Source organism: Candoia aspera, chromosome 13 (assembly GCF_035149785.1).
Source record: "Candoia aspera isolate rCanAsp1 chromosome 13, rCanAsp1.hap2, whole genome shotgun sequence".
Taxonomy (NCBI): domain Eukaryota; kingdom Metazoa; phylum Chordata; class Lepidosauria; order Squamata; family Boidae; genus Candoia; species Candoia aspera.
Window position 1 is genome coordinate 21,460,326 of NC_086165.1, and position 24,913 is coordinate 21,485,238.

Below are 24,913 nucleotides of genomic sequence, written 5' to 3' on the forward strand. Positions count from 1 at the left end.
GTATGGTCCAAGCCAGAACAAAGAGGTTTTCATTCCATAGTGACACAGGCTCACTCTTGGTCAGCACATACCTTCATCTCTGTCCTTTGTCTCTCCCCTGGGTAGAGGCTGCTCTAGAGCCCTTGCCACGCACAAGGCACTGCAGTGGCATTTTTCTCAAATGAAAAATTTCAGAGAACAACAACAGCAACAAAAAGATTTCCTGTCCCTGATAGAAGGCATAGAAGGGGGGGGGTTCTCTCTCATCACCCACTCAGAGGTCTTCCATATATTAGCAGAGAATCCAATCCATAATACCATAGACAGTCTTGGAGTGAGAACAGAAAACTCCTCCCCCTGACACTATTGCAAAAGTGTAACTGGTAGAAACACAACTTTGAAACGTGGTACTAGGTGGCACACAGAAGTTCAAAGACCAAAGTACCCTTCACAAAAATGGACAAAGAGGAAAGGAAAAGAAAAGAAAAAGGGATTTTTGAGGAAAAACAGTACCAGTCCACACTCTCAAGTTCCATTAGTGGTGGAGTGGGCTGAACAAGATGATGGAGATGCCATTTCTTTCCCAGGTTCCTTTCAGTGTTCCTGTCTACCACTACCTGCTGATGGTAGGAAGCTGAGAACTGACAGCTTACCCAAGGCCACCACCTGAGCCCATGACATAAGAAGGATATGAACCACAACTCTGTTCCTTGTAGAGCAATTTCTGAACACTCCTCCTGTGGTCAACAGAACGTCCTTCAAAATATAAAGTCTCCTTCAAGTTGAGCTGAATTCCTGGTGACTTCATCCACGTAGTTCTGCTGTTTAAAAGTTAGAACCACTCCTTCCAATTTATCCCACCTGAATGGTATCTCCTTCTGCATTAGCTTGTTGGTCAAGAAGGCGTATTCTTTTCTTTTAGGTAAAATTCTGATGGGTATTTCTTTGAGCAGGATTACATCTGAGTTGCCTATCTAATTTAGTATTGAAGTGTTGTAGGATCTCATCTCTTGTCTCTTCCTCAGGAAGTGCATTAATATATCTCTTGGTATGTTTCTTAATTTGGCATAACTTGTGTTAATTCTATACACCTTATCCACTTCTGTTTCCATATCTTCTTCCCAATCCAAAAATTTTGTTGAACCATCCTGTCTCTAACATCCTCACCAGGTCCTTCTGAAACTGCCCTCAACCTCAGACAAAATTCCTTCTCTCTTAATTCTAATAGAATAGATCCCCTGATTTCATCTTGTCCCAATTGGGTGCCCCTAGTTGTGTTGGAATGCAATTCCCAGAATGATAAGTCAGTGTGGCCAACCTATCCCGAGGAAGGTGATCCTGCTTTCTGGCTCAACCCTCTGAATTATTTTTGGATTTGGTGACACTGAGGTTTGATTGTTCCTGTGGGGCAGGAAGCAGCATTGAGATAGGGCTGCCCTTTTAGTGTTTAGGGTTCACAAGCTACATCCAACTTCAGCTGTGCATAGAGAAAAGGCATTTTTTAGCCACAAAGTGTTCCCTTTGTTAGTGGACACTCCTGTTTTTGAATGTAACTAACTGAACAAGACTTATTCTGGAAATGTTTAGCCTCAGGATCCTGTTTGTTGGGCTTCGTTCCTTTCAGAAGGGCATGCAGTAGACTGTACATCTGCAGTACAAAACAGAGTGCTTGGCCTAACAGTGTTCAGAAAGCTCAGTGGTGAAGGCATTGTGAGACTTGGAGCAAGTTGTCCTGTGGATCTGCAGTGCGAACGGCTCCAATACCTATCACTTAGCTGGTCTGGTATTAGAAGGAGGGAAGCTGGCATTTGGTTTGACAAGATGCAGACGTTTTCAACAGGTGCCATAATGTTTTATATTTATGGTTTGATATATGAAAATAATTATTCCAACATCTCTAAACATCAGTGGCCAAATTGTTCTTTTTTGAAGTTATCATGGTAGGGGTTGTGGAAAGTTGCACTCCCATCTTCCACAAGAGAATAGTGTATTATCAGGTATTTTAAATACGGGAGTAGTTTATATTCTGAACTAATCTGTCTTGCTTTACAAGATAAGCCTATTTGTTCAAACTGAGATGCATTTGCAAACATGCAAATTGAGCTCATTTAAATCCATTCATTGGGGTTAATTCTGGCCACCTGAAGCAGAGGGATAAGGGCGTTGTAAATCTGGATGGGGTTATAAGGTACCCCCAAACAACTCTTAAGAGGGATAGGAGAATAACACAAACATCCCCTTGGGATGGGAGATGGAGGAACATGGTGGGGGAAGGGGAAGGGGAGGAGGGGTCTTTCTACTCTTCTACTGAGGAACACACAAAAGGAATTTGTGTGAGATTTAGTAGGGATTTCACTGAACGTTGGCACCAAAATGTCTTGTTCAGCTTTTCTGTAACATCCCAGTCTTTGGAGACTACCAGACAACAATTAATTTATTCATCTGTTTTATATACTGCCAGATAAAGTTTGTGCAATTGCAGAAAAACAAAACATGAAATATTACTGCAAATCATTTCAAAGTCATTAGAAGATTTTGCGATTGAAAAGCCTGGGGAAAACACCATCAGAGCCTCTGGAGAACTGGAGGCCCCTGACAGTAACTCTTGTCCTTAAAGGAACTCCAATTACTCTGGAGTTCCAATGTGTTTGGAGGTTGGAAAGGCTTAGCAAAGGCCAGGCTCCAACTGTCACTCCACCTGGCCCTGATTCCAGTGCTTTGAGTGTCAAGGCAACAGTAGGGCATGCCTGGTCAAAATTAGTTGGGGGCAGGAACCAATAAAAGAACCAAATAAAAGAAACAGGCTGGAGCTCTTAATCCAGATTGAAATTACTCAGATTAAAAAGCAGCTAAAAGCCAAGGTTTATAGAAACACTAACTGGCCCTTGGGTGACAGGCAATCCAAGGAGTCTGGTCCTGCGGCCTTGATATTTCTTTCAAAGCCGAAATGTGTGTGTGTCAGAAGCCTCCTGCAGCTGGCAGTGAAACTTGCCTGTGGCAGATGGGACAACCCATTTCAGGGACTTTCATAGTATTTGGTGTGGGCAGCCCCAAACGAAGGATGTGTTGTGGGGCACACCTGAGAAGTTAGATTAAAGAGCCATTGGTTAACATGGGGAGTGGGAGAGGTTGGAGAAACTTGGGAAAGAGTTTCACAGATAAATAACTGTAAATGAGGGAGGTCCCAACTGGGCTTCTAGTATGATGTAATAAGCATATTAGTTTGGCTGAGTTTTATTTAGTGTAATTTTTATAGATATAATTTTATTAACAATTTTTAAAAAGAAAAAAACTAATACAAACTAATGTAAAGTAAGAAAAAGAAAGAAAAAGAAATCAAAGAGAAAGCTAAAAGTGCAAGAAAGGAAAAAAAAGTAAAGGAAAAATAGAAAAGAAAGCAAAAAGACACAAAGAAGTAGCTTCCAATGTTCTTTACAGCAGTTTTAAGTACAATTATAAGGTTGCCTCTTGCTCTGTGGTTACAACATGCCTCTCTTCTTTCTATCCTAAGCATCAAAACCATAAATCGTAAGCTCATTTTTTTTCTGTTTCATGCAAAAGGTCGATAAGGGGTTTCCAGTCAGCAGTCAATGTATTTGACTGAGCCCAGGGCCTGGGGACCTGAACAGTCAGCTGTAGGATGCAACCCCAAGAGGCAAAGGAAAACAAAGCCTTTACTGATCCTTATGCTGAAATCAAAGTACCTCAAGAGGGACAGAGAAAATGGCCCTAAACGGCCAAACCTTTAAGGAGAGCAAAAGGAACAAGGAACTGGGCATCACAGAGGCACCTTCTAGAAATGGCAGCTGGAAATATGGGCCAAATACAGAGCAGGGTCAAAGAATTGTGTCAGTTTGACTCCCAATATTAGAGCTTTCTAGGAATAGGCAAACATCAGGGCAAGCAAATGAGCATAGTCAAGCTCATCAGAAAGGGAAACATGAATCCGGCCCCCTGGATCAGGGTTCTGATATCAGGAGCAGTGGTGGCTTTCACCTCTTTTCTGAGGCACAGGGGCTGTCAAACAATACTTGATTTCTGAAAGAAGAGACATTGCTATATAAATTTGCCTGGAAACAGCACCCCTGTCTCTCATAGTCCTCCTCTCAATCCATTTCTGTGCTGAGGCTTTCTCAGTGGTTGAGGGAGATATGCTTGGAAACCACCGAAGGCCCAGTTTGTCTATTCATGTTGTCAGTGCCTGCTTAGTCCCAGCATGAATGGAGCCTTTCTGCCCAGAGGACTGAAGGGGCAGTTGGTCTTCATGCCATTGTAGACATCTGCTGCACACAACCCTGAGTGCATTTGTGGAGAACAGTCTTGCTCTGTGACCATCTTGGGCAGGTTTTGGGCCTGTTTGGGGCAACTGCTGACTTCACAGGTGTGAAGAACATCCAAAAGAGCACAGAGTCATCCATCCTCACCACAATGCCCCCTGCAGGGTTACTGACATCAGAGTGGGCACTCACAACTTTCGTAGGCATGCTGAGTCATAAAATGCCCATTTGCTGGAAGGCAAACTGGTGAGGGGGCTTTGTGCCACCTCCTCCCATTGCCTAGGTACTTATCCTTGCCTTTTAACTGCTGGATGCCTCCAGACTAAGGCCTGGGCTGCAGCCATCTGCCCTTTTGTTTCCTGAGAATGCTCGGGTGTGGGGGGAGGTCTGTGTGGAGCTGGTAAGCATCTGCCAGAGGATGATGTTTTGCTCTTCAGGAGATCATCTTCCCTTTTGCACACTAAAAAACCTTCAAGCATTCCTCAGTGGAGGTGGCTGAGGGGAGCACACCGGTGTCCACAAGCTACTGTTTGCCTTTCCTGTATTTCACAGGCCACTCAAGTGCATTGGAATCAGCCACAGGGCTTACGCAGCTGAGCAGAGGTTAGGAGCTATGTTCCAGCCCAGACTCATCACACCAGTGGCTATCTGCATCTTCTGTTTTGCTGAATTTGTGTTCTGTTTTAAGCTGGCAGATGCAGGGTCTTCTTGACAAACCCTGGAGTGTGTGCATGCATTCTGGAAGGCCCTGAGCTCCACACTCCCTTCCTGTCACCCCTCCCTGCAGTTCAGCCCTCTCAAATGGCTGCCTGCACTCTGAATTCAATACATGCAGATAAGCTGTCAGTTTGCATCAAGCCTTCCATCGCTTTGGCGCCCCTCCCCAGCAGCGGTGAGATAATCCTTCTGGAATGATCCTGCTCGCCACGTCAAACCATTTAAAAATGCTTCCCCCACCACCCCTCAAAAGTCTTTTTCCCTCACTGATCAGCTTATAGTGTGGAGCAAAGCTAGAAGGAGCTTTGTTTTCCTAACTGCTATGAATGCAACTCTCCTATACCCCACCCAGGGAGGCCAGAAGGTGGTGGCTCGCTGCTGGCTTTTGTTCCAGCCAGTCCTGTCGAAGAAGTAGGCTTTGAGGAATTGTGTTTTGGGCTCATCAGACCTTCGATACTTGTAGTTCTCAATGGAATCCCTGCCTCTCACGCCTAGCCTCCCTCTTACGTGGAAATGAGCGTCTTCCCCTCTCCTATCTTTCCAGCACAGCTGCTGGATGGGCAATGGAATTAAAATCACAACTGATTTTGCTTCTCTGATCTGCTGTTTTACAGTTGTCTTGAGACCACAACTCCCAGAATTTCCAACCAACAAATTGGGAATTCCAGGAGGTGTAACCTTAACATTTCTAAAGGGCATCACATTGGGAAAAAAACTCTTCTATAGCATGGATTCATGGCCTTTGGTCAAGGAGCCAAATCCTCGCAACAGACAATACTCTGTTAGTTTACTATTCACCCAGGACCTTCAAGCAGCTAAAGCGAAGTTGTGACTCCTGGGCTGCTTGTTTTCAGGTAGCTTTAGAAGGAAATAGGGAGTGGTCACATTGTCCAGCATCAGTAGGCGCTGCTTTTCTATATCTGCTAGAAACATTATTAAGTGACTAGTGGCGCTGCGGGTTAAACCGCTGAGCTGTCGATCGGAAGGTCGGCGGTTCGAAACCGCGCGGCGGGGTGAGCGCCCGTTGCTCGTCCCAGCTCCTGCACACCAAGCAGTTCGAAAACATGCAAATGTGAGTAGATTAATTGGTACCGCTTCGGCGGGAAGGTAACGGCGTTCCGTGAGTCGTGCTGGCCACATGACCCGGAAGTGTCTATGACAACGCCGGCTCCAAGGCTTTGAAACGGAGATGAGCACCGCCCCCTAGAGTCGGACACGACTGGACTTTACGTCAAGGGAAACCTTTACCTTTACCTAACCAATATAGCATAATTTTCCCCTTAAAATCACAGCTACAAAAATGTACTCACTCAGAAAGTGAAAATATGCTGCTTTTGTAGCAAATATTTTGTGACATTTGTACAATATTTGCAATTTGCAATATTTTACAAATACTTTGTAGCAAATATTTTGTATTTGCTACATAAAATATGTAGCAGATCCCATTCCTACCACTTTATTCAGAAGCAAGTTTTCTACATTTTCAGAATTTTGGCATAGGCTCTCTTCTTAACCAAAGCCAAATGAAGATTTTAAAAAGCCTCTGCAGATGATTACAGCACATGAGCGGTTTGTAGAGGAGAAAGGTACTGCAAAGTCCTTCACAAGCATTTGGAATTGCACCTGGCAACAAACTGGAACATGATAATAGCTTTTTCAGCAAGGAAACTGACTGTTCCCATATTCAGTACAAGCCCTGCTAACAGTCCTGTGCCTGCATTTTTCAAAAAAAAGTTTCCAAATATTCTTATGCAGAAAAAGTATTGTAGGAATCCCCACCTGTAGTAACCAAGGCATGTGCCACTGTGCTGAGATTTGCTTATACTTCGTGTTTGGAAGGAAGTGTGCTCCTAATAGATACAGAATCCTGATATTGATTGGTATTTTCCTTGTATGGAAAATGGGGAAGGAGGGCAGGTGTCGCGCCCGGCATTGCCTGGAACCACCCGGCATTCCAGGGTGGGTGGGCAGCAACTCCGACAGCCCTGTGACCAAAGAGCAGCAAAGGCCTGGAGGGCTTTTTATACCAACATACTTTGCTCCCAACTCAAGGATGGCAGGAAACAAGGATGGCAGGGATGTGTGGAAAACCCTTAGAAGGGTAGGGTGCATGCTAATATGAGTTGGCGCTAGGAATATTACCATTTTCAGGTTGCAATATTCCAGGGAACACTGAAATGTTCCATTTTTTCCCCAGACCACTTTGGTCTAGACTGCTGACAGTGAACTGGTAGTTGTCTGGAGATAAATCTGGAACAGGAAGTGAATGTGATTGGCTCCAAAATACAACCCTGAATGAAAGCAACTCTACAGGGTGCAAATGAACACTAAAACATTTTGTTTCTGTACCCCACCCCACCCCACCCCGACCACCTTTTCTTAAAATTTTGGAATTCCTCTTTAAGCTGCATTTCTTTCCAATTTGACAGATGTAGAGTAAACACTCAGTTGTAACCCTCCAGCTTTTTTTTTTAATCTTTTCCAAAGGAGTAGAGCCAGTTTGGTGTCATGGGTAAGGCACCAGGCTAAAAACTGGGACACTGTGGGTTCTTCCCCTGCCTTAGGCATGAAGCCAGCTGGGTGACCTTGGGCCAGTCACTTTCTCTCAGCCCTAGGAAAGATGCAATGGCAAACCACTTCTGAAATCTTGCCAAGAAAACTGCAGGGAGTTGTCCAGGCAGTCACCAGGAGTCAAAACTTACTCAAAGGAAGCACAAAACAAAAACAAACAAAAAAACCTTTCAAAAGCAGTGGAAAAATTCATTGTTTCAACAGGATCGTATCTGGAGAATTGTCATCTTGAGAATGCATAATAAATGATCTGCTCCTTGCTGGATTGGGAGCTGTTAAAGAAGTCAAAAGGAATGCCCCATAAGCTGGCTTGGTGTGTGAGCCTGCGCAGCATCACAGCCAACAATCAGCCAGGCAGCTTGTTTTGATGTCCTAATCTAACTGTCCCAGGGAGGACAGGACTTTTTGAAAGACCTGCTTTCCAACCTCTTTGAAGGAAAGTTGGTGGTGGCGTGATGCGATTATAATCTCAAAGCTGAAGTTGAAAAGTTCTTTCTCCCTCAGGATAATAATATAGTAGGAGGGAGAGGGGTGTCTGTCTGCTGTGAACCTGCAGGGAGGAGGGAGGCATCTTGGAATCCATGACCTCCTTCAAATCTCTCAAGCGTGGTTTCTGAGCTGGTAATTCTGATTTAGCTGATGTGATATATTTCTGCAAAATTGCATTCAAGTGGGGCAGGGGCTCAGTTACCATCTGACCCCAAATCAAAATCAAATCTATGACCAGCATAGACCAGCATAAGGTGGGGTACAGTCATTAAAAAGAAGCACAAGTTGTGTATATATATTATATATTACCCATTAGCCACTTCCTCTACATGGATGACATCAAGCTACATGCTAAGAGTGAATAAGACTTCGACTCACTGATCCACCTGACGTGGATCTACAGCGAGGACACTGGGATGTCATTCGGACTGGAGACGTGTGGCCGGATGGTAGTAAAGAGAGGGAAAGTAGTTAAGACTGATGGGGTGGAACTACCAGCAGGCCACATAGCAGACATACAGACCAGCCACAAGTACCTTGGTATCCCACAGACACATGGGAACCACAATGAGGAGGCAAGGAAGACAGCAACATCCAAGTACTACCAAAGGATAAGACAGCTCCTGAAGAGCCAGCTCAATGGGAAGAACAAGATCCATGCCATCAACATGCATGCCCTGCCAGTCATCAGATACCCTGCCAGTATAGTGAACTGGCCAAAGGAGGACATGGAGGCTGCCAATATGAAGACCCGGAAGCTCTTCACAATGTACAGAGGCTTCCACCCCAAGTCCAACACCCAGAGATTGTACACCAGGCGGAAAGAGGGCAGGCAGGGTCTGGTGAGTGTCAAAGCCACTGCCCTGAATGAGACCCAGAGCATCCAGGAGTACATCAGTAAGATGGCACCTAAAGATGAGCTGTTGAGAGAATGCCTGAGGCAGCAGCAGACAAGGAAGGAAGATCAAGCAGAGGAAGTGCCATGGCAAGACAAGACCCTGCATGGGATGTACCATCGACAAATAGCTGAGGTGTCTGACATTGGGAAATCCTACCAGTGGTTGGAAAGGGCTAGACTAAAAGACAGCACTGAGGCACTAATCATAGCAGCACAAGAACAGGCACTAAGCACCAGATCCACAGAAGCACGGGTCTACCACACTAGACAGGACCCAAGATGCAGACTGTGCAGAGAGGCCTCAGAGACAGTCCAACACATAGTAGCAGGGGGTAAGATGCAGGCAGGAACAGCATACACTGAATGGCACAACCAAGTAGCTGGCATTGTGTACAGGAACATCTGCACAGTATGTAGGCTAGACCCTCCCAAGTCCAGATGGGAGGTTCCACAGACGGTCGCAGAGAATGACAGGGCTAAGATCCTCTGGGACTTCCAGATCCAGAGAGACAGGCAGGTACTGGCCAGTCAACCAGACATCGTGGTAGTAGACAAGGACCAGAAGAAGCGGTGGTGACAGATATAGCGGTGCCAAGTGACAGCAACATCAGGAAGAAGGAGCATGAGAAGCTGGAGAAGTACCAGGGCCTGAAGGAGGAACTAGGGAGGATGTGGAAAGTGAAGGCCAAAGTGGTCCCAGTGGTGATAGGGTCACTTGGGGCTGTGACTCCTAAGCTGGGAGAGTGGCTCCAAAAGATCCCAGGAACAACATCAGAGCTCTCTGTCCAGAAGAGTGCGGTGCTAGGAACAGCTAAGATACTGCACAGAACCCTCAAACTCCCAGGCTTCTGGTAGAGGACCTGAGGTTGAGGAAGACACATACCACCCATAGGGGTGAGAAGGGAATACATACATGTTAGTTATTCATTCAGTCGCTTCCGACTCTTCGTGACTTCATGGACCAGCCCACGCCAGAGCTTTCTGTCGGTCGTCAACACCCCCAGCTCCCCCAGGGACGAGTCCGTCACCTCTAGAATATCATCCATCCATCTTGCCCTTGGTCGGCCCCTCTTCCTTTTGCCTTCCACTCTCCCTAGCATCATCATCTTCTCCAGGGTGTCCTGTCTTCTCATTATGTGGCCAAAGTATTTCAGTTTTGCCTTTAATATCATTCCCTCAAGTGAGCAGTCTGGCTTTATTTCCTGGAGTATGGACTGGTTTGATCTTCTTGCAGTCCAAGGCACTCTCAGCATTTTCCTCCAACACCACAGTTCAAAAGCATCAATCTTCCTTTTCTCAGCCTTCCTTATGGTCCAGGGAACTACAGGGAACACCATTGCTTTAACTATGCGGGCCTTTGTTGTCAGTGTGATGTCTCTGCTCTTAACTATTTTATCGAGATTTGCCATTGCTCTTCTCCCAAGGATTAAACGTCTTCTGATTTCCTGACTGCAGTCAGCATCTGCAGTAATCTTTGCACCTAGAAATACAAAGTCTTTCACTGCCTCTACGTTTTCTCCCTCTATTTGCCGGTTATCAATCAAGCTGGTTGCCATAATCTTGGTTTTTTTGAGGTTTAGCTGCAAGCCAGCTTTTGCACTTTCTTCTTTCACCTTCATCATAAGGCTCCTCAGTTCCTCTTCGCTTTCAGCCATCAAAGTGGTATCATCTGCATATCTGAGATTGTTAATGTTTCTTCCAGAGATTTTAACTCCAGCCTTGGATTCGTCAAGCCCAGCATGTCGCATGATGTGTTCTGCATACAAATTGAATAGGTAGGGTGAGAGTATACAGCCCTGCCGTACTCCTTTCCCAATCTTAAACCAGTCCGTTGTTCCGTGGTCTGTTCTTACTGTTGCTACTTGGTCGTTATACAGATTCCTCAGGAGGCAGACAAGATGACTTGGTATCCCCATACCACTAAGAACTTGCCACAATTTGTTATGGTCCACACAGTCAAAGGCTTTAGAATAGTCAATAAAACAGAAATAGATGTTTTTCTGAAACTCCCTGGCTTTTTCCATTATCCATCGGATAATTGGCAATTTGGTCCCGAGTTCCTCTGCCTTTTCTAAACCCAGCTTTTGCATCTGGCAATTCTCGCTCCATGAATTGCTGAAGTCTACCTTGCAGGATCTTGAGCATTACCTTACTGGCATGTGAAATGAGTGCCACTGTTTGATAGTTTGAACATTCTTTAGTGTTTCCCTTTTTTGGTATGGGGATATAAGTTGATTTTTTCCAGTCTGATGGCCATTCTTGTGTTTTCCAAATTTGCTGGCATGTAGCATGCATTACCTTGACAGCATCATCTCGCAAGATTTTGAACAGTTCAGCTGGGATACCATCATCTCCTGCTGCCTTGTTATTAGCAGTGCTTCTCAAGGCCCAATCAACCTCACTCTTCAGGATGTCTGGCTCTAGCTCACTGACCACACCGTCAAAGCTATCCCCGATATTGTTATCCTTCCTATACAGGTCTTCCGTATATTCTTGCCACCTTTTCTCAATCTCTTCTTCTTCTGTTAGGTCCTTGCCATCTTTGTTTTTGATTATACCCATTTTTGCCTGGAATTTACCTCCAATGTTTCTAATTTTCTGGAAGAGGTCTCTTGTCTTTCCTATTCTATTGCCTTCTTCCACTTCCATGCATTGCTTGTTTAAAAATAATTCCTTATCTCTTCTGGCTAACCTAAAATCAGAAGATGTTTAATCCTTGGGAGAAGAGCAATGACAAATCTCGATAAAATAGTCAAGAGCAGAGACATCACACTGACAACAAAGGTCCGCATAGTTAAAGCAATGGTGTTCCCGGTAGTAACATATGGCTGCGAGAGCTGGACCATAAGGAAGGCTGAGTGAAGGAAGATAGATGCTTTGGAACTGTGGTGTTGGAGGAAAATGCTGAGAGTGCCTTGGACTGCAAGAAGATCAAACCAGTCCATTCTCCAGGAAATAAAGCCAGACTGCTCACTTGAGGGAATGATATTAAAGGCAAAACTGAAATACTTTGGCCACATAATGAGAAGACAGGACACCCTGGAGAAGATGCTGATGCTAGGGAGAGTGGAAGGCAAAAGGAAGAGGGGCCGACCAAGGGCAAGATGGACGGATGACATTCTAGAGGTGACGGACTCATCCCTGGGGGAGTTGGGGGTGTTGTCAACTGACAGGAAGCTCTGGCGTGGGCTGGTCCATGAAGTCACGAGGAGTCGGAAGCGACTGAACGAATAAACAACAAATGTGATCTGAGCACAGCCCTTTCTCCGTGGTGTTGTCTGGACATCCAGGAGGTAGAAGAATTTTCTGTGCTACAATAACATCTGCACTATCAGTTCCTTTAGATAAAAAGCACAGGGTGGCCTCAGACATCCCTTAATGAACATCCTGAAATCAGAGGTGTTCATTCAAAGGTAAACCCTGAGGAGTGTTCCTTCTGAGCAACAACCAGGTAGGTGATCAAAGAACTTGTGAGGTCAAAAATGTCTCCAGCTGCACAATCGTCATGCAAAATGGAGAAGGAACAAAACTGAAGACTTTCCCAGCTCAAAAACTCAGCAGTAGCAGTAAATACAATACTCTTATTCCAAGAGTATTTTGATGATCAGAAATGTCCCTGAGGTATGATGGAGGCTGAAGTCTTCTAGTATCAAAAGCCAGGAGAATCAACAATCAGCCTAAGGATGAGGTCAAGTACTTAGGGATGTTGCAGGGCAGCAAAAAGGACAGAGCACTGATAGCACCTCCAGCTTATCCCTAGCAGCCAATTTCACATGCAGGTGCAGTCTGGCTTGGAGCAGAACCCACACCCAACTGGGTAAATCTCAGAGAGAGGTACCCCTTTCTTGGCACAGCCAAGTCTTGATTATATAAGCCAGGGCTGCTTTGTGCTCCATGATTAGGTCATGAAGGGATATAATCATCTTGTCAAGACCCTGGAGTGGGCCTTGAAGAAGATAATGAGCAGCCATTATGTAAACACCAGCTTAACCTGAAAGGGATGAGGGATGAGGAAGAAACTCAAGATCCCCCCCTGCCCCCACCTGATTCTCTTTGGTGTAAAGGAGACAGGGAGAATCTTTGTCAGGCTTTTAAGATACATGTATTTGTAGTGTACAAAAGACTGAAGATACAGCACATGTATTATTTGAGCACCAGTTGTATAGATCATGGCTGCACGGCTCACTGGGACTCATAACTTAGAACAATGTATTTGATGTGTGGACACAACACAAATATTACATATAAAAAACCAACCTCCTTTTGGAATAAATACATAGATCTGATTGGGGTAAATTGTAAAGATGGTAAGGACATATGAGCCGAGTTGTTGTCTTTAGTTATTTTGTTGTGGATGATTTTATTCAAATTTTTTGTATTGTAATATGGTGTTATGGCTAATCAATACAGTGTTATAGTATTGTGTAATACCTGCAACAATAAAATAGAATTCCAGTGGTCTTTGTGGTATCTATTTCCTGACCCGACCTACCTTGAAGGGCCAACCAGATGCCAGGATCTCTCAATAACCTGGCATTCAGGACCTGTGGACAAGGCAGATGGGCAGAGAGGATCAGAACCATTCCCCATCCCCTTTCCCTGTAATGGCCTCCCATCATTCTTCCATCTACCCATTACCACCTCACTCCTCCCCTGCTCATTCTCCCTCCTAACTGAGCACCTTGATGTATCACCCACCAGTATCTGTTCCTTCCCCATCCCAAACATCTTGTTGCTTGCCCTTGGCTATTCCCACAAGAGGGGCCATAGACCCCTCCCATTACACCTCCCTCCTGCCCCCCGTGATATCCTTTCACCCTGTCCATCCTCCTCCCAGGTTTGTCACCTATGGGAGAAGAGAGATTCTTCTGTGGGATCCTTCGCCTGTTCCCACAAGGGAACCATATTTGTGGAGTTTTGGGAAGAACCAATGCCTAGAGGCTTCCTCCTAGAATAGCCTTCATCAAATATGTGAACATCAGTTCTCAGAATTCATCAGTCAGTAATGCCATTGCTGAGAATTCTGGGCATTGGTGGATACAGGTCTGGAGAGTTCTCAGGTTTTGGAAACCTGCTACTGAACTTCAAACCTGAATCAAAATTTCTGTGAAATCAGATACCTCTGTGAGGTCACACTGTTGTCTAGAAACAGCTGGGGACATTACACTGAGTCTGACATTAATGCTAAGGCATTCAAATGGGAGATTAGCCCCTGATTAAGTCTTTTGGATCACCCATCCAGTTAAAAATATTTTGAAGATAACTAAGTATAATTTGCTTGAAGCCTCAGGTTTTTCACAAGTTCCTTTTAACCTGTGTTTTCAAAGGAAGTGGTAGGGAGCCATGCCTAGAAAATATACTTCCCCAAAAGTAGCCAGCCAGTCACACCCTGTGTGGAGCCAGACATGTGGTCAGTGGAGTTATTTGTCCAGAAATGGTGCTGTGTCAAGACGAAGGGTTCTCTCTGGGTAGAAATGAAGTTTCTGCCCCTGAAAAAAAAAAAAAAACTTAGACTGCATGTATGGGATTGCTGGGATCATGAAAAAGGACTTCCTATTTTGGGGATCTATTGAGGGTGGTGTTTAGGGAAAAAAAACACAATAAATATGGGTCCTGAACAATGAATGGGAACTATCTGTGGGCCTAAGGATGGCTGGCTATGAACCATAGAGGGTCAACTGAATCTGCATCATTGGCTCTTACACTGCAATGGACTTTGAGGGCCTGGGCAAAGTGGTGAGATTTTATGGCTGGGTTACTTTTTTGCTGCCAGAGATTCTGAATGTGCTTGCTGAGATGGTGACCAGAGCAGTTCATAATTCTCCCATCTCCCAGAGTCCCTCTGGTGGGAGGAGATGGGTGGTGACAAATTTGAGAGAGAGAGAGAGAGAGAGAGAGAGAGAGAGATATCTTCCCAGGGAAACATTCCTGACTCAAATCAACACTATGAAGACATCTTTCTTTACTGCAATTATACATAGGAGACACAGGCAGTAAAAATCAAAACGTCCCTGGGCATTTCTTCCAACTTTCTTCCAGTTGGAACCAAAACTTAAAATGGGAGTCCTAAGCCAAGATCTCTGAGCAATGTCAGACAAACCAGCAGACACCAGAATACATGATGCAGAGAGATATAATTTCCGATCTCCGCTATATGAGTTACATATCCAATACAGGATAGCAGGTAAAATCTGGACTGGGAGTAGAAGGACCCAAGTTCAAGTCTATAAGGAAGTTTACTGGATTTGGGCCAGTCACTGTTCCTGAATCCAACAAAACTACTGAGAGTATTCTTGTGAAGATAAAATAAGCAGAGACTTTTATCTGAACCACTTTAGATGCTTTAGAAAGGAGGAGTATAAATGTGAAATTATCATTATCTGCTTTTCCAAATATGTTTTTATTATAGTTTCTAACCTAAATATGACCCCCCAAAAATTTAAAATAAAAGTGTCACCAAATGAACATAAAAGTGGCAACCTGGCAAGGGCCTTTTGAAATACCACTGTCTGAAAGGGCACAGCACCCTAGGAACCCAACTCCACAGTTATGGACCACAATCAAAGAGGCTTTCCTGTGCTTATTTATTGGATCTGTTAAAGCAAAGCGCCACAGAAAACTTGCACTTGGAGCTGGAGCCAAGTTGTTGGATGTGTCCACTATTTACTAAAATAAACAAATGCCTGTTGAAATAGATTGAGGGACTGTCAAAATACGCTCTGCTCTGCTGGGCCCAGAAGCTAATCTGGAAGCTGACTTACTGACCAGTTGGATTGTTTAAGAGAAACTGTATGTAAAAGGCATGTCTGATGTCCAATGATTGAAAGGAAGTGCCTTTGGAAAGAGAGAAGAGGCCAATTCTCCCAAGTTCCCTTTTCTTTCAGAACATAGGCTCCCACTTTGCCCTGGACTAGAAATCTCAAGGGAATGGCAGAGCTTGCAGGACCTTGGAGAGCTCCTAGTGATCGCTTTACACCAGTCAAGGCTTGGCCTGACACAGGCTTGATTCCTTCAGGGCCAGAGCCCACCTCTCAAGGATGGGCTCTGGGCCTTGCCCTGTGTCTCCACTCTAAGAACGTGGGAACTGATGTGGTCCTTCTTGGGAGAGGTAGTTTATCATGCACTTGCAGGCCCAGAGTTATTGTCTATGGGGGTTTCTAGCTTCTAAGGAGTGTGGTGGAATTTTCCTCACCCAGGTTGGTGTCCGGCTGGCTGCTGCTCAGAGTTGACATCATGCACAGCCACCCTTGGTGGGCAGCTACTCTTTGGGAGCTATTATGGGATATATCATTCCCTGTAGATCATTCCTTGCCCAAAGCAAGTGAGATTCCTTGCTCAAAGAATCCAGGCATGGATGTCCTGGATGGAGTTGTGCCTGTTTCTAGGGATATGCCTCATTTGCATTGGGAAACATGATAGTTTAACAAAATGAAATGGGTGACATTAAATACAAGTAGTTCCTGTTTGGCATAACCAAGAACAGCCACTCACTGTGAAAGGAGGCCTCTCTAGTCCCAAAGAGAATTAAAAGGTTGGAAGGGGCCTTTTAGGTTCAACTTTTGTTCGAAGCAGGGATCCAAATTAAAACTTCTGCAAGAGATGGCTGTCCAGCTTTTTTCAAACACATTCAGGATGGGTTCTGCTATCCAGCTGCTCTTATTGTTAAAAAGTGTTTCATAACATACAGCCTTCTTGTAGCTTAAGACCATTATTTCCTGTCCTGCATTTTGGGAAGATATGAAACAGTTCTGTACCTTCTTCCATATGACCCCATTTCAGGTATTTGAAAAGTGCTAGTGTAATCCCCCACCCCACCCCCTAGATGACTTTTCAGAACACTGAAATGTCCAGTACCCTCAGTTTCTCCTTCTAAGACTTAAATTCCAGCCCCATTCCTTCCTTGACCTTCTCTGCACTAAGTCCAGGTTTCCTGAATCTTCAACATTGGTGCCCACGATGGAGCCATGTAGTTTTTGTGTCAGTGATACAGAAATGATTTGCTGCCTTCTGAAATTTTTCGATTGCAGCCCTGGAATTCCATGGTAGTCCGAGTACTAACCATGTCCAACCCTGAGAAAAAGTTGGCCAGGCACTGCCACTTTCTGAAATATCCATGTTCTCCTAATTATGTGAGTGACAAGGTAAATGTTAGTAGAAGTCTTCTCCAGATTGAGCTGTATTCCTGATGACTTCAAGAATCCATCCATGTAGTTTTCTGTGTAATGATACAGAATTTCACTGCCTTCATGGTAAGGGGGTTTCAACTTTCCTCCCACAACAGTGTGGGATTTCTTGATGGTCTCCTATCCAAGTACTAATCAGGTCCAATCATGTTATCTTTCTGAAATCAGCCATGGGGAGGTGCGGAATAAGTAGAATTACTTTGACATATTCTGCACAGAGGAGAAAAGGGGAACTTGGAAGCACAGCTGAATTGAGTCAGTGAATTCCAAATTGTTGCAGCAGAATGCCCTCAAGCAACCCAATGACTCGGTTGTTCCAAAGTTCGGGATTACATCATAGAGTAGACTCTTCTTTGGAAAATCTCCCCACGGATCCTCCCTCCTTTAGTTAGAGTATGATTTGCACTGAAGAATCACAAAGTGAATGATTTGCGACTGGAACTTTGAGCACTATCAGCTGAACAAAAGAGACTGACACAAATCAATCCATTTCATATGCAGGGTAGTAGAAATGGCTTTTGATATTGACATTTTTCTGAATGTGGATAAGGCAGGGTATAAGTGCATCATTCATGATGCTGAGTTTAGCCAATCATGTGAAAAATAGAACTGCAGTATCGCTGCTTCAGGATGGTGCTGTTATCTCTCCCTGGAAATGATTTTGTCGATCTTCCTTTGTCAGCCTCATGAAGGAAGGGAGGAGAGATTTCAAAGCCTGAAAGGACGACACAAATGGACAGCTGTTTCACTCCTTATTCAAAAAGCCTACATTGAAAGGCATGGTTGCTTGGAGTTTTAAAATATAAAAGTGATCTGTGTGATGGTCTCTGTGATAGATCTTCATCCACATTTTGGAACACAGTCATTTCTGAATGACTGGAGGAGCACCAGTTTTACCATCAGTCGAAGAATTAAGAAATATCTGGGAGGAAGTCTGTGCCCTGGGCATACATTTGGAATTGGACCAGGAAGATCCAGGTTCAAACCCGCTCCCCAACATGGGAAAATCTCTGGGGAACTTTGGGTCCCTTTCTTCCTCTCAGGTCAGCCTACCGCAACCTTAGTGTGGGAGACTTCCATGTAAGACATCTTGATTTCTTAGAAAAAAGCAAGATATAAATGCAAATTACAGCAACATGATCAATTAGATAATTTTTGTAGAAGTCATATATTGATCAGAGTTGACTTTGGAGCACAGTAAAAGTGGAAATTCTTTGCCAAGATTCTGGGCTAGTTGATGTATTTGTTAATTGAGCAGATTCACACAGAGTCTGCTCCTGGGACTAAGACAGGCACCCAAGGCCTCATCTCTTGTCCCTGGAGCCACCCTTTGGATTCTGGGTTTTCTTAGGTAGCATCTGACTGTTTTCAAGCTGACAACTTTCTCCTATTGTAATATGCTTGATATTTTGGCCTTCAACAACAAATAATTCCTTCCTTCCTTCCTTCCTTCCTTCCTTCCTTCCTTCCTTCCTTCCTTCCTTCCTTCCTTCCTTCCTTCCTTCCTTCCTTCCTTCCTTCCTTCCTTCCACCTTGCTTTGCTTTAAATAATACAAGATCCTGAATTCAGTACAAGGCTTTTGAGGTTTGTGCAACATGGCAGAGCTTGAAGGCCACTACAGCTGAGGTGTTCAGGGTTTTGTGGATAGTCTTGGATGGAGACTGTCCTCCTTTTTTCTAATTTGTTTTAGCATGTGAGCATTGTGAGCCATTCCCCAAGAGCCTTGGGCCAGTGTGTGAGAGCCGCTGTCTTGAGACCCTCACATGACACCAAGGACCCTTTTGAGGAACTTTCTTCCTCTTGGCCCCTAAAGGAGCCATTCATCCCATGAAAGAGACCAAGGAGGAGCTCAACTCTCTCCTAGCTTCCCCAAGGGCAGTTCTGGCTCCTGCTGGCTTTTGTCACCCCAAACAGCCTTCTAGAGAAACCACTGCAACCAGCCAGAGAGCTTCTGCTTGTATTTCCGGAACAAAACATTGGTATTGTTTACAGGAATCCCAGAGGATCAAGGGGGCACCACCCCAACCCACAGAGTTACCAGTTGAAGTGCAAATTTGTAGCTCGGGGTTGAACTGTGGAGTCCTCGGTGCTATCTGAGCCTTGTTGTTTTCTTGCAGTTGTTTCATTGCCAGGCTAGGCAACACCTTCAGTTCTCACTGAAGACGTTGCCTAGCCTGGCAATGAAACAACTGCAAGAAAACAACAAGGCTCAGAGAGTACCAGGGACTCCACAGAGCTACAAATTCTCTTGGATTTGTTGGGCTTCTGCTATTTAGGAGAGCACTCTGGTAGGGTATTTAGCTGTGATCTCTCTCTCTCTCTCTCAGAGACAGAGAGATAGAGAGACAGAGAGAGAAGGAAGGTAGATGGGTGAGGTAAAAGCATCCTTGCAATCATTTGTTTAGACTGAGTGGCTGCATTGATTGACTTAGGCCATGTCTCTACTTATCCTTAACCATATCACAAACATACCGGGTAACTGCTTTTCCCTGCTCTGTCCTCATGATGTTGCCTTCATCTCATTCCCCCCACCCCCATTTCCAGACTGTCCAAGGGGGAGCCTCAAAGAGTGTTAATTCTATTATGGTTTTACACCACACTGGATGGACAACACTAAAACTCAATACCGAAAAAAGACTGTTACTAAACAAACATGAATTCGGATTCTGAAATCAGTAACTTTAAACACGATGTTGGGGAAGACTGACTATTGGTAGAGCAAGTGAGACCAGCATTTGGGGAAAGGTTGTACTTGGTCCATGAGGAACAGAAATTGCCTAGATGTTTGTTTCTAAATGTCACTTTGAGGCCTTTTGGCAAGATGGATCTTTCTCTGTGGCTTAAAGCAGCCTTTCACTTGTTCAGTGTTGACCATTGTCCAAAAGAGGAAGTGGAGACTCTGTTAGAGTCCTTGGCTGTTCTCAGAAAATGGAGCAGGGTCAGGTCTGGTTCATACAGTTAATGGATGGAGAAGCCACCAGGAAACCCCGAGGCTAGCGGCTTGAATGGGAAGTCAAAAAAGCATCCCAGAAAGAGAAAAACCACTATACCTTATTACCAAGAAAACCATGTGGTGGTATCCATGCTGTCAAGAGCCATGAAGCTCAGCTCAAAATACACATGGTTTTTTCAAGAAGCTGTTGCTGAAATATTCCTCACAGGTACACCCTTGAGCATTGGCTGTTTTCATTCCTTGATCAGGCCTAGAGGCAAAGCATCGGGTCAGGGTCGCATAATTTAGTCATGAGCTGTTACTGGTTTATTTGTTGATCTCCTGTTGGGTTCCAGTTTTACTGGAGATAAGAAATAGAGTCTTCCTTCCTGTCCAAGGCTAGTTGTACAATGACAGGGGCTCAAAGGCCAAGATTTTTAATCCTCAGATTCCTAGTTAGACAACATGGCATCACTCCCACACTGCAAGCTGTCTTGGGTTAAATGAAGGCATCCTTCTGGAAGGGCAGATGGAGGCTGTGTCCAAGAAGGCCCTTGCCCAGCTGATGTGCCAATCGCAGCCCTATTTGGAGCAGGAGGGCCTTGGGACAGTGATTCAAGCCTCATCATTGCATGGGTGGTGGGGCTGGATGGGCTACATGGAATTGCCATGAAAGAAAGAAAGAAAGAAAGAAAGAAAGAAAGAAAGAAAGAAAGAAAGAAAGAAAGAAAGAAAGAACCTGCCACTGTCAACTGACTCTCAGCAGCTTACAACATATACAACACAATAACAATTAAAACATCTGTAAAATACAAACATAAGGAGCAATACAAATAAAGGTAAATAAAATAACAAAACTGGGGCAATACATTAAATCAAGAAAGTAAAGGAAATGCCCTTCAGAATAATTCAGATCTCTAAGGGGAGGCCATTTCAGAGCAAAACAGGGCTACCACAGAAACCTTGGCTCCCTTTACCTCCAGAAAGTGTGGAACCATCAGCAGTTGTTCCCTACAAGACCTAAAGGGTCAGGCTGATTCTGATGGGAATCAGAAGGAAGGGGGTCCTGTAGGTACCCACAGATGCCAAGCCAGCCCCTGAAATTGTACCTGGAAACCGAATGCAGCACCTGCAAAATCAGTGTTCTATGCTCCCATCACTGAGAGTTGGCAAGTACATGGGCTGCTGTATTCTGGCCCAGTTGCAGTTTCCATTTAGTCTTTAAGGGCAGTCCAGTATAAAGTGATGAGGCATGAATTACAATAGCCAGCCCCTTCTGCACCAGATAAGGATGCAACTGCTGCAGATCTAGCTATTGATGTAAAGGTCCGGATACATATCCCGACTGAATTCCTGTAATACTCTTTGTGGTGTTTGCTTGAAGAAGCATTTAGAAATTTCAGCTGGTACCAAGTGAGATACCATCTTGGCTTCTGGGGTCCTGTGTGGATGGCATTACTCCAGTTCTGTTTCATCTGCACTGCCTTCCAGTCTATTTCCAGACAAAACTCAAAATGCAGATCTTTCCAACATCTTCAAACAGTCTGAAACAAAGATACTAAGAGGCCTGTTTTCTCTCACATGACCCTTTCATTGTGTTCAGAGTACACCCAAATCTTCCAAAAATACGATGTTTAGAGATTTGGGAAGGAGTGTTTTCTACCCATGTTGTGGAATTTACTCCCTAAGAAGTTTGGGCCCAAACCTCTCTTCTCTTAAGTTTTTGGCAGGTGGCTGAAACATTTGATTTCCATCAAGCTTTAAGTATGGGCTAAAGACTTTCTCTCTGCTTAATGCTGAATTATGATACTGTAGCTTGATGTTATTTATATGGTATTGCTGTGGGATTGAGGTTCATGACTGGATTTTTTAGTAGGCCATTTTGACTTTCCGTTTATAAAGAGAAGTGGAACATAAATATCTAAATAAGCTCAGAGCTGTGAGTCTTCCACTATGAAAATGATGGATCCTGCCCTGGGGACAACTTTGGCATTGCTTTGTTAGCTCTGGTTTCCTGCAGATACCCAGTAGTATTTGAGGGCCCTGAACCTCTTGAACTGGCTTTTTCTTAAGTATTTGTCTAAGGTGGTGTTTCTCAACCTTGGCAACTTGAAGATGGGTGGACTTCAACTTCCAGAATTCCCCAGCCAGCAATCTATCTGCCCTTCCAGAAGGATGCCTTCATTTAAGTCCACCCATCTTAAAGTTGCCAAAGTTGAGAAGCACCGGTCTAAGGTAAGAGTGTACTTTGGGCTGATACCTTTGGTGGGTTGAAAGGATGCCTTTCTTTTTGGTGGGCATGCTGTTTTTTCACTGATCATTTTAAATTGCTGCGACCTGAATGTCAGCAGGGCAGGAATGTTTCTACCTGGCTTCTTGGTTAGCTCATATTGAAAAGGCTCTGAACTCTGGAATCTCTGCCTGCAGAAGGCTTTGGCCAAAACTCACTGGGTTATTTTCATTGGCTTACATCAGAAGGATCTCCTCTGTGGCTGATTCACACAAAATGGAGCACAGTGGTGCGATTCTCCTCGTACATAATAGCATTACTAAAACAGTGTGTGTTTGCTTGGCAGATGTCATGGCGGCCACAATATCGCAGTTCCAAGTTTCGAAATGTCTATGGCAAAGTGGCCAATCGAGAGCACTGCTTTGATGGGATTCCAATTACCCGGAATGTCCATGACAACCATTTCTGCGCAGTCAATACCAGGTTCCTTGCCATAGTAACAGAAAGTGCTGGTGGTGGCTCTTTCCTTGTCATTCCACTAGAACAAGTAAGTGACGCTTCACTTCATATTATTATTGGAATAGATCTTGATTCATCTCAGTTTGTTGGCTTTTCAGTCTGGGAGAGAAACTTCTTTTGTTTTATCTTCCATTTTCCAGCAGCATCTGAAAAATGGTACCACTATCATGGGGCTAAATGAAGAGTGGCTCCCTCTGATTTCCTGCAAAGAACCACATGCTGACTATTACCTTGGAATTTCCTTAAGATGCTGGTGTGAATTTAGAAGTTACACCTGGAAGTCTAAGACATAAATGTTAAAATAGCAAGCCATTGATCAGAAAATTCAGAAGTGGGCCAGTGAGAACTGGCCAAAATGTTTGTTCATGATAAAACACTCCCAGGTGACTTGCTTGAAGTGTTCCCACTATTTGCTGTACCTGTTCAAAGAGTGCAGGTGGGGTGGGGGTTGAAAGTGCCTAAACTTGGGTTGCAGCTGGACTCAATGCTTTTTGAGTCTAGCTGCTTCTCCTTCCTTGTATTCTGAGATGTTCTGAAATAAAGCTGCAGGCACCGGCAAGCAGTATCTAATGCTGATAATTCAGCAGATTCTAAAGGTAGGATGGGAAGAGTATTGAAGAGTTTGCCAGGGAACCAACAATGGTGGGCTTTGTTGGGTGAGTTCATATTATTGTAGAGTTGGAAGCAATCTCAAATATCATTTAATTTAACCTCCAGCTCAGTGCAGAGTCTGGAATGCTCTTTGATTTGAGGATTGTGCTTGATGTCCTCAAAGACCCCTCCAGCTCTAGGTTTCTACAATTCTAGATACAGCTATTCTTGACAACCCAGAGTAGGCAGGGGAGGAGGGGAAACCATAGTAATTGCCAGCTCTGTGCTGAAGGGAGAAGGCAGTGGGGTATGCATGACAATACTATCTGTAATGGGCAATGATGTTGTAGGGTGTTCAGCTTTCCAGATGGTTCCTTCAGCCCAGTGGAAGATCATTTCTTCAGGGTTCTTTTCCTAGTAAAAACTCACAGAAATGAAAACAATGACCAAATACATAAGGCAAGCATTTTTTAAAAAAAATGTAAATGTTTTCATGGATTGCCTTCCCTCCCACGGTTACCTTGAAAAGTTTGAAACGGATGCAAGGGAGATGAGAGCTTTGCTGGTTCCTTAGCTGAAGAGCAAAAAGGAGTGTGCAACACACATAAAAAGGGACAGCCTTTAATCTCATCCACCATCTTGATTTTTTTGACTCCTTGCAGATGCCCCTGGAGATTCTCCTAGCTTTAACCTCTTGACTTGCTGATCAAATTGACATTAGCAAATGAAAACTGTCTCCTTCTATTATTAGGTAGCATGTGGACTATGTAAGGAACATAATACAGCATACCACCCCCAGCCCTCCCCAAAAAAAGAAGGAAGAGGGAAAAAGCCTCTGGAACTGACCTGAGTAAAAGATTTCTTTGTGAAGGGGGGGGAGGGGAGGGGCACAACAAAATAGCCAGTCAAGCCAAGTCACTGCCTGAATGCTGGGCAGAAATAGGGGAATGGAAAGAGAAGACATGGTGGGTGGGGGCCTTCCGTAGAAGATCTGTTGACATAGCAACACTTTGCAGTGTGATGCTCTTCAGGTCACTTTAGGCAGCTACCCATGTCTCAGCCTAACCTGAAGATGATTGTGAATATAACATAAGGCACATACGCCACATTGAGTGCCTACTTGAAATGTGAGATTTAAATGGAATGAATGAATGAATGAATGAATGAACAAACAACTGAAATGAATTTGTGAATTAATTAATGACACAGGTATACACTTTGATAGCTTTCTTAACCTAGATGTTTGCTCTGCCAAGTAAACTCTTTGTTCACCTTGTTCAGGGTTATCTGTGACTGGCCTGTCTTTCTTTTGTCTTAGGCAATGGGCCAAAAGAGACCTTTCCCATCATCTGCCAGGGCCAACCCTACACTTAGATGGCAGCACAGGTCTGAGTTGGGCCAAACTCCCACCCGCTATCCCCTCCATCTACTGCCCAAAGCAGCTGCTTTATGGTACCTAAACCGCAACTCTGTGGAGTGGGTTGGTGCCCCTACCAACAGACTTCCGATGGGCATCCCACCTTGTA

At 44.4% G+C, this 24,913-nt stretch overlaps 1 protein-coding gene across 1 annotated transcript in view; it reads left to right on the forward strand.

Annotated features, from left to right (window-relative positions):
* Positions 1-24,913, forward strand: part of CORO2B (coronin 2B) — a 96,713-nt gene that overhangs the window by 24,133 nt on the left and 47,667 nt on the right. Inside the window, exon 2 of the mRNA XM_063313866.1 lies at positions 22,624-22,824. Coding sequence (XP_063169936.1) covers positions 22,624-22,824 — 201 coding nt within the window. The remainder of the gene's footprint in view (positions 1-22,623; positions 22,825-24,913) is intronic.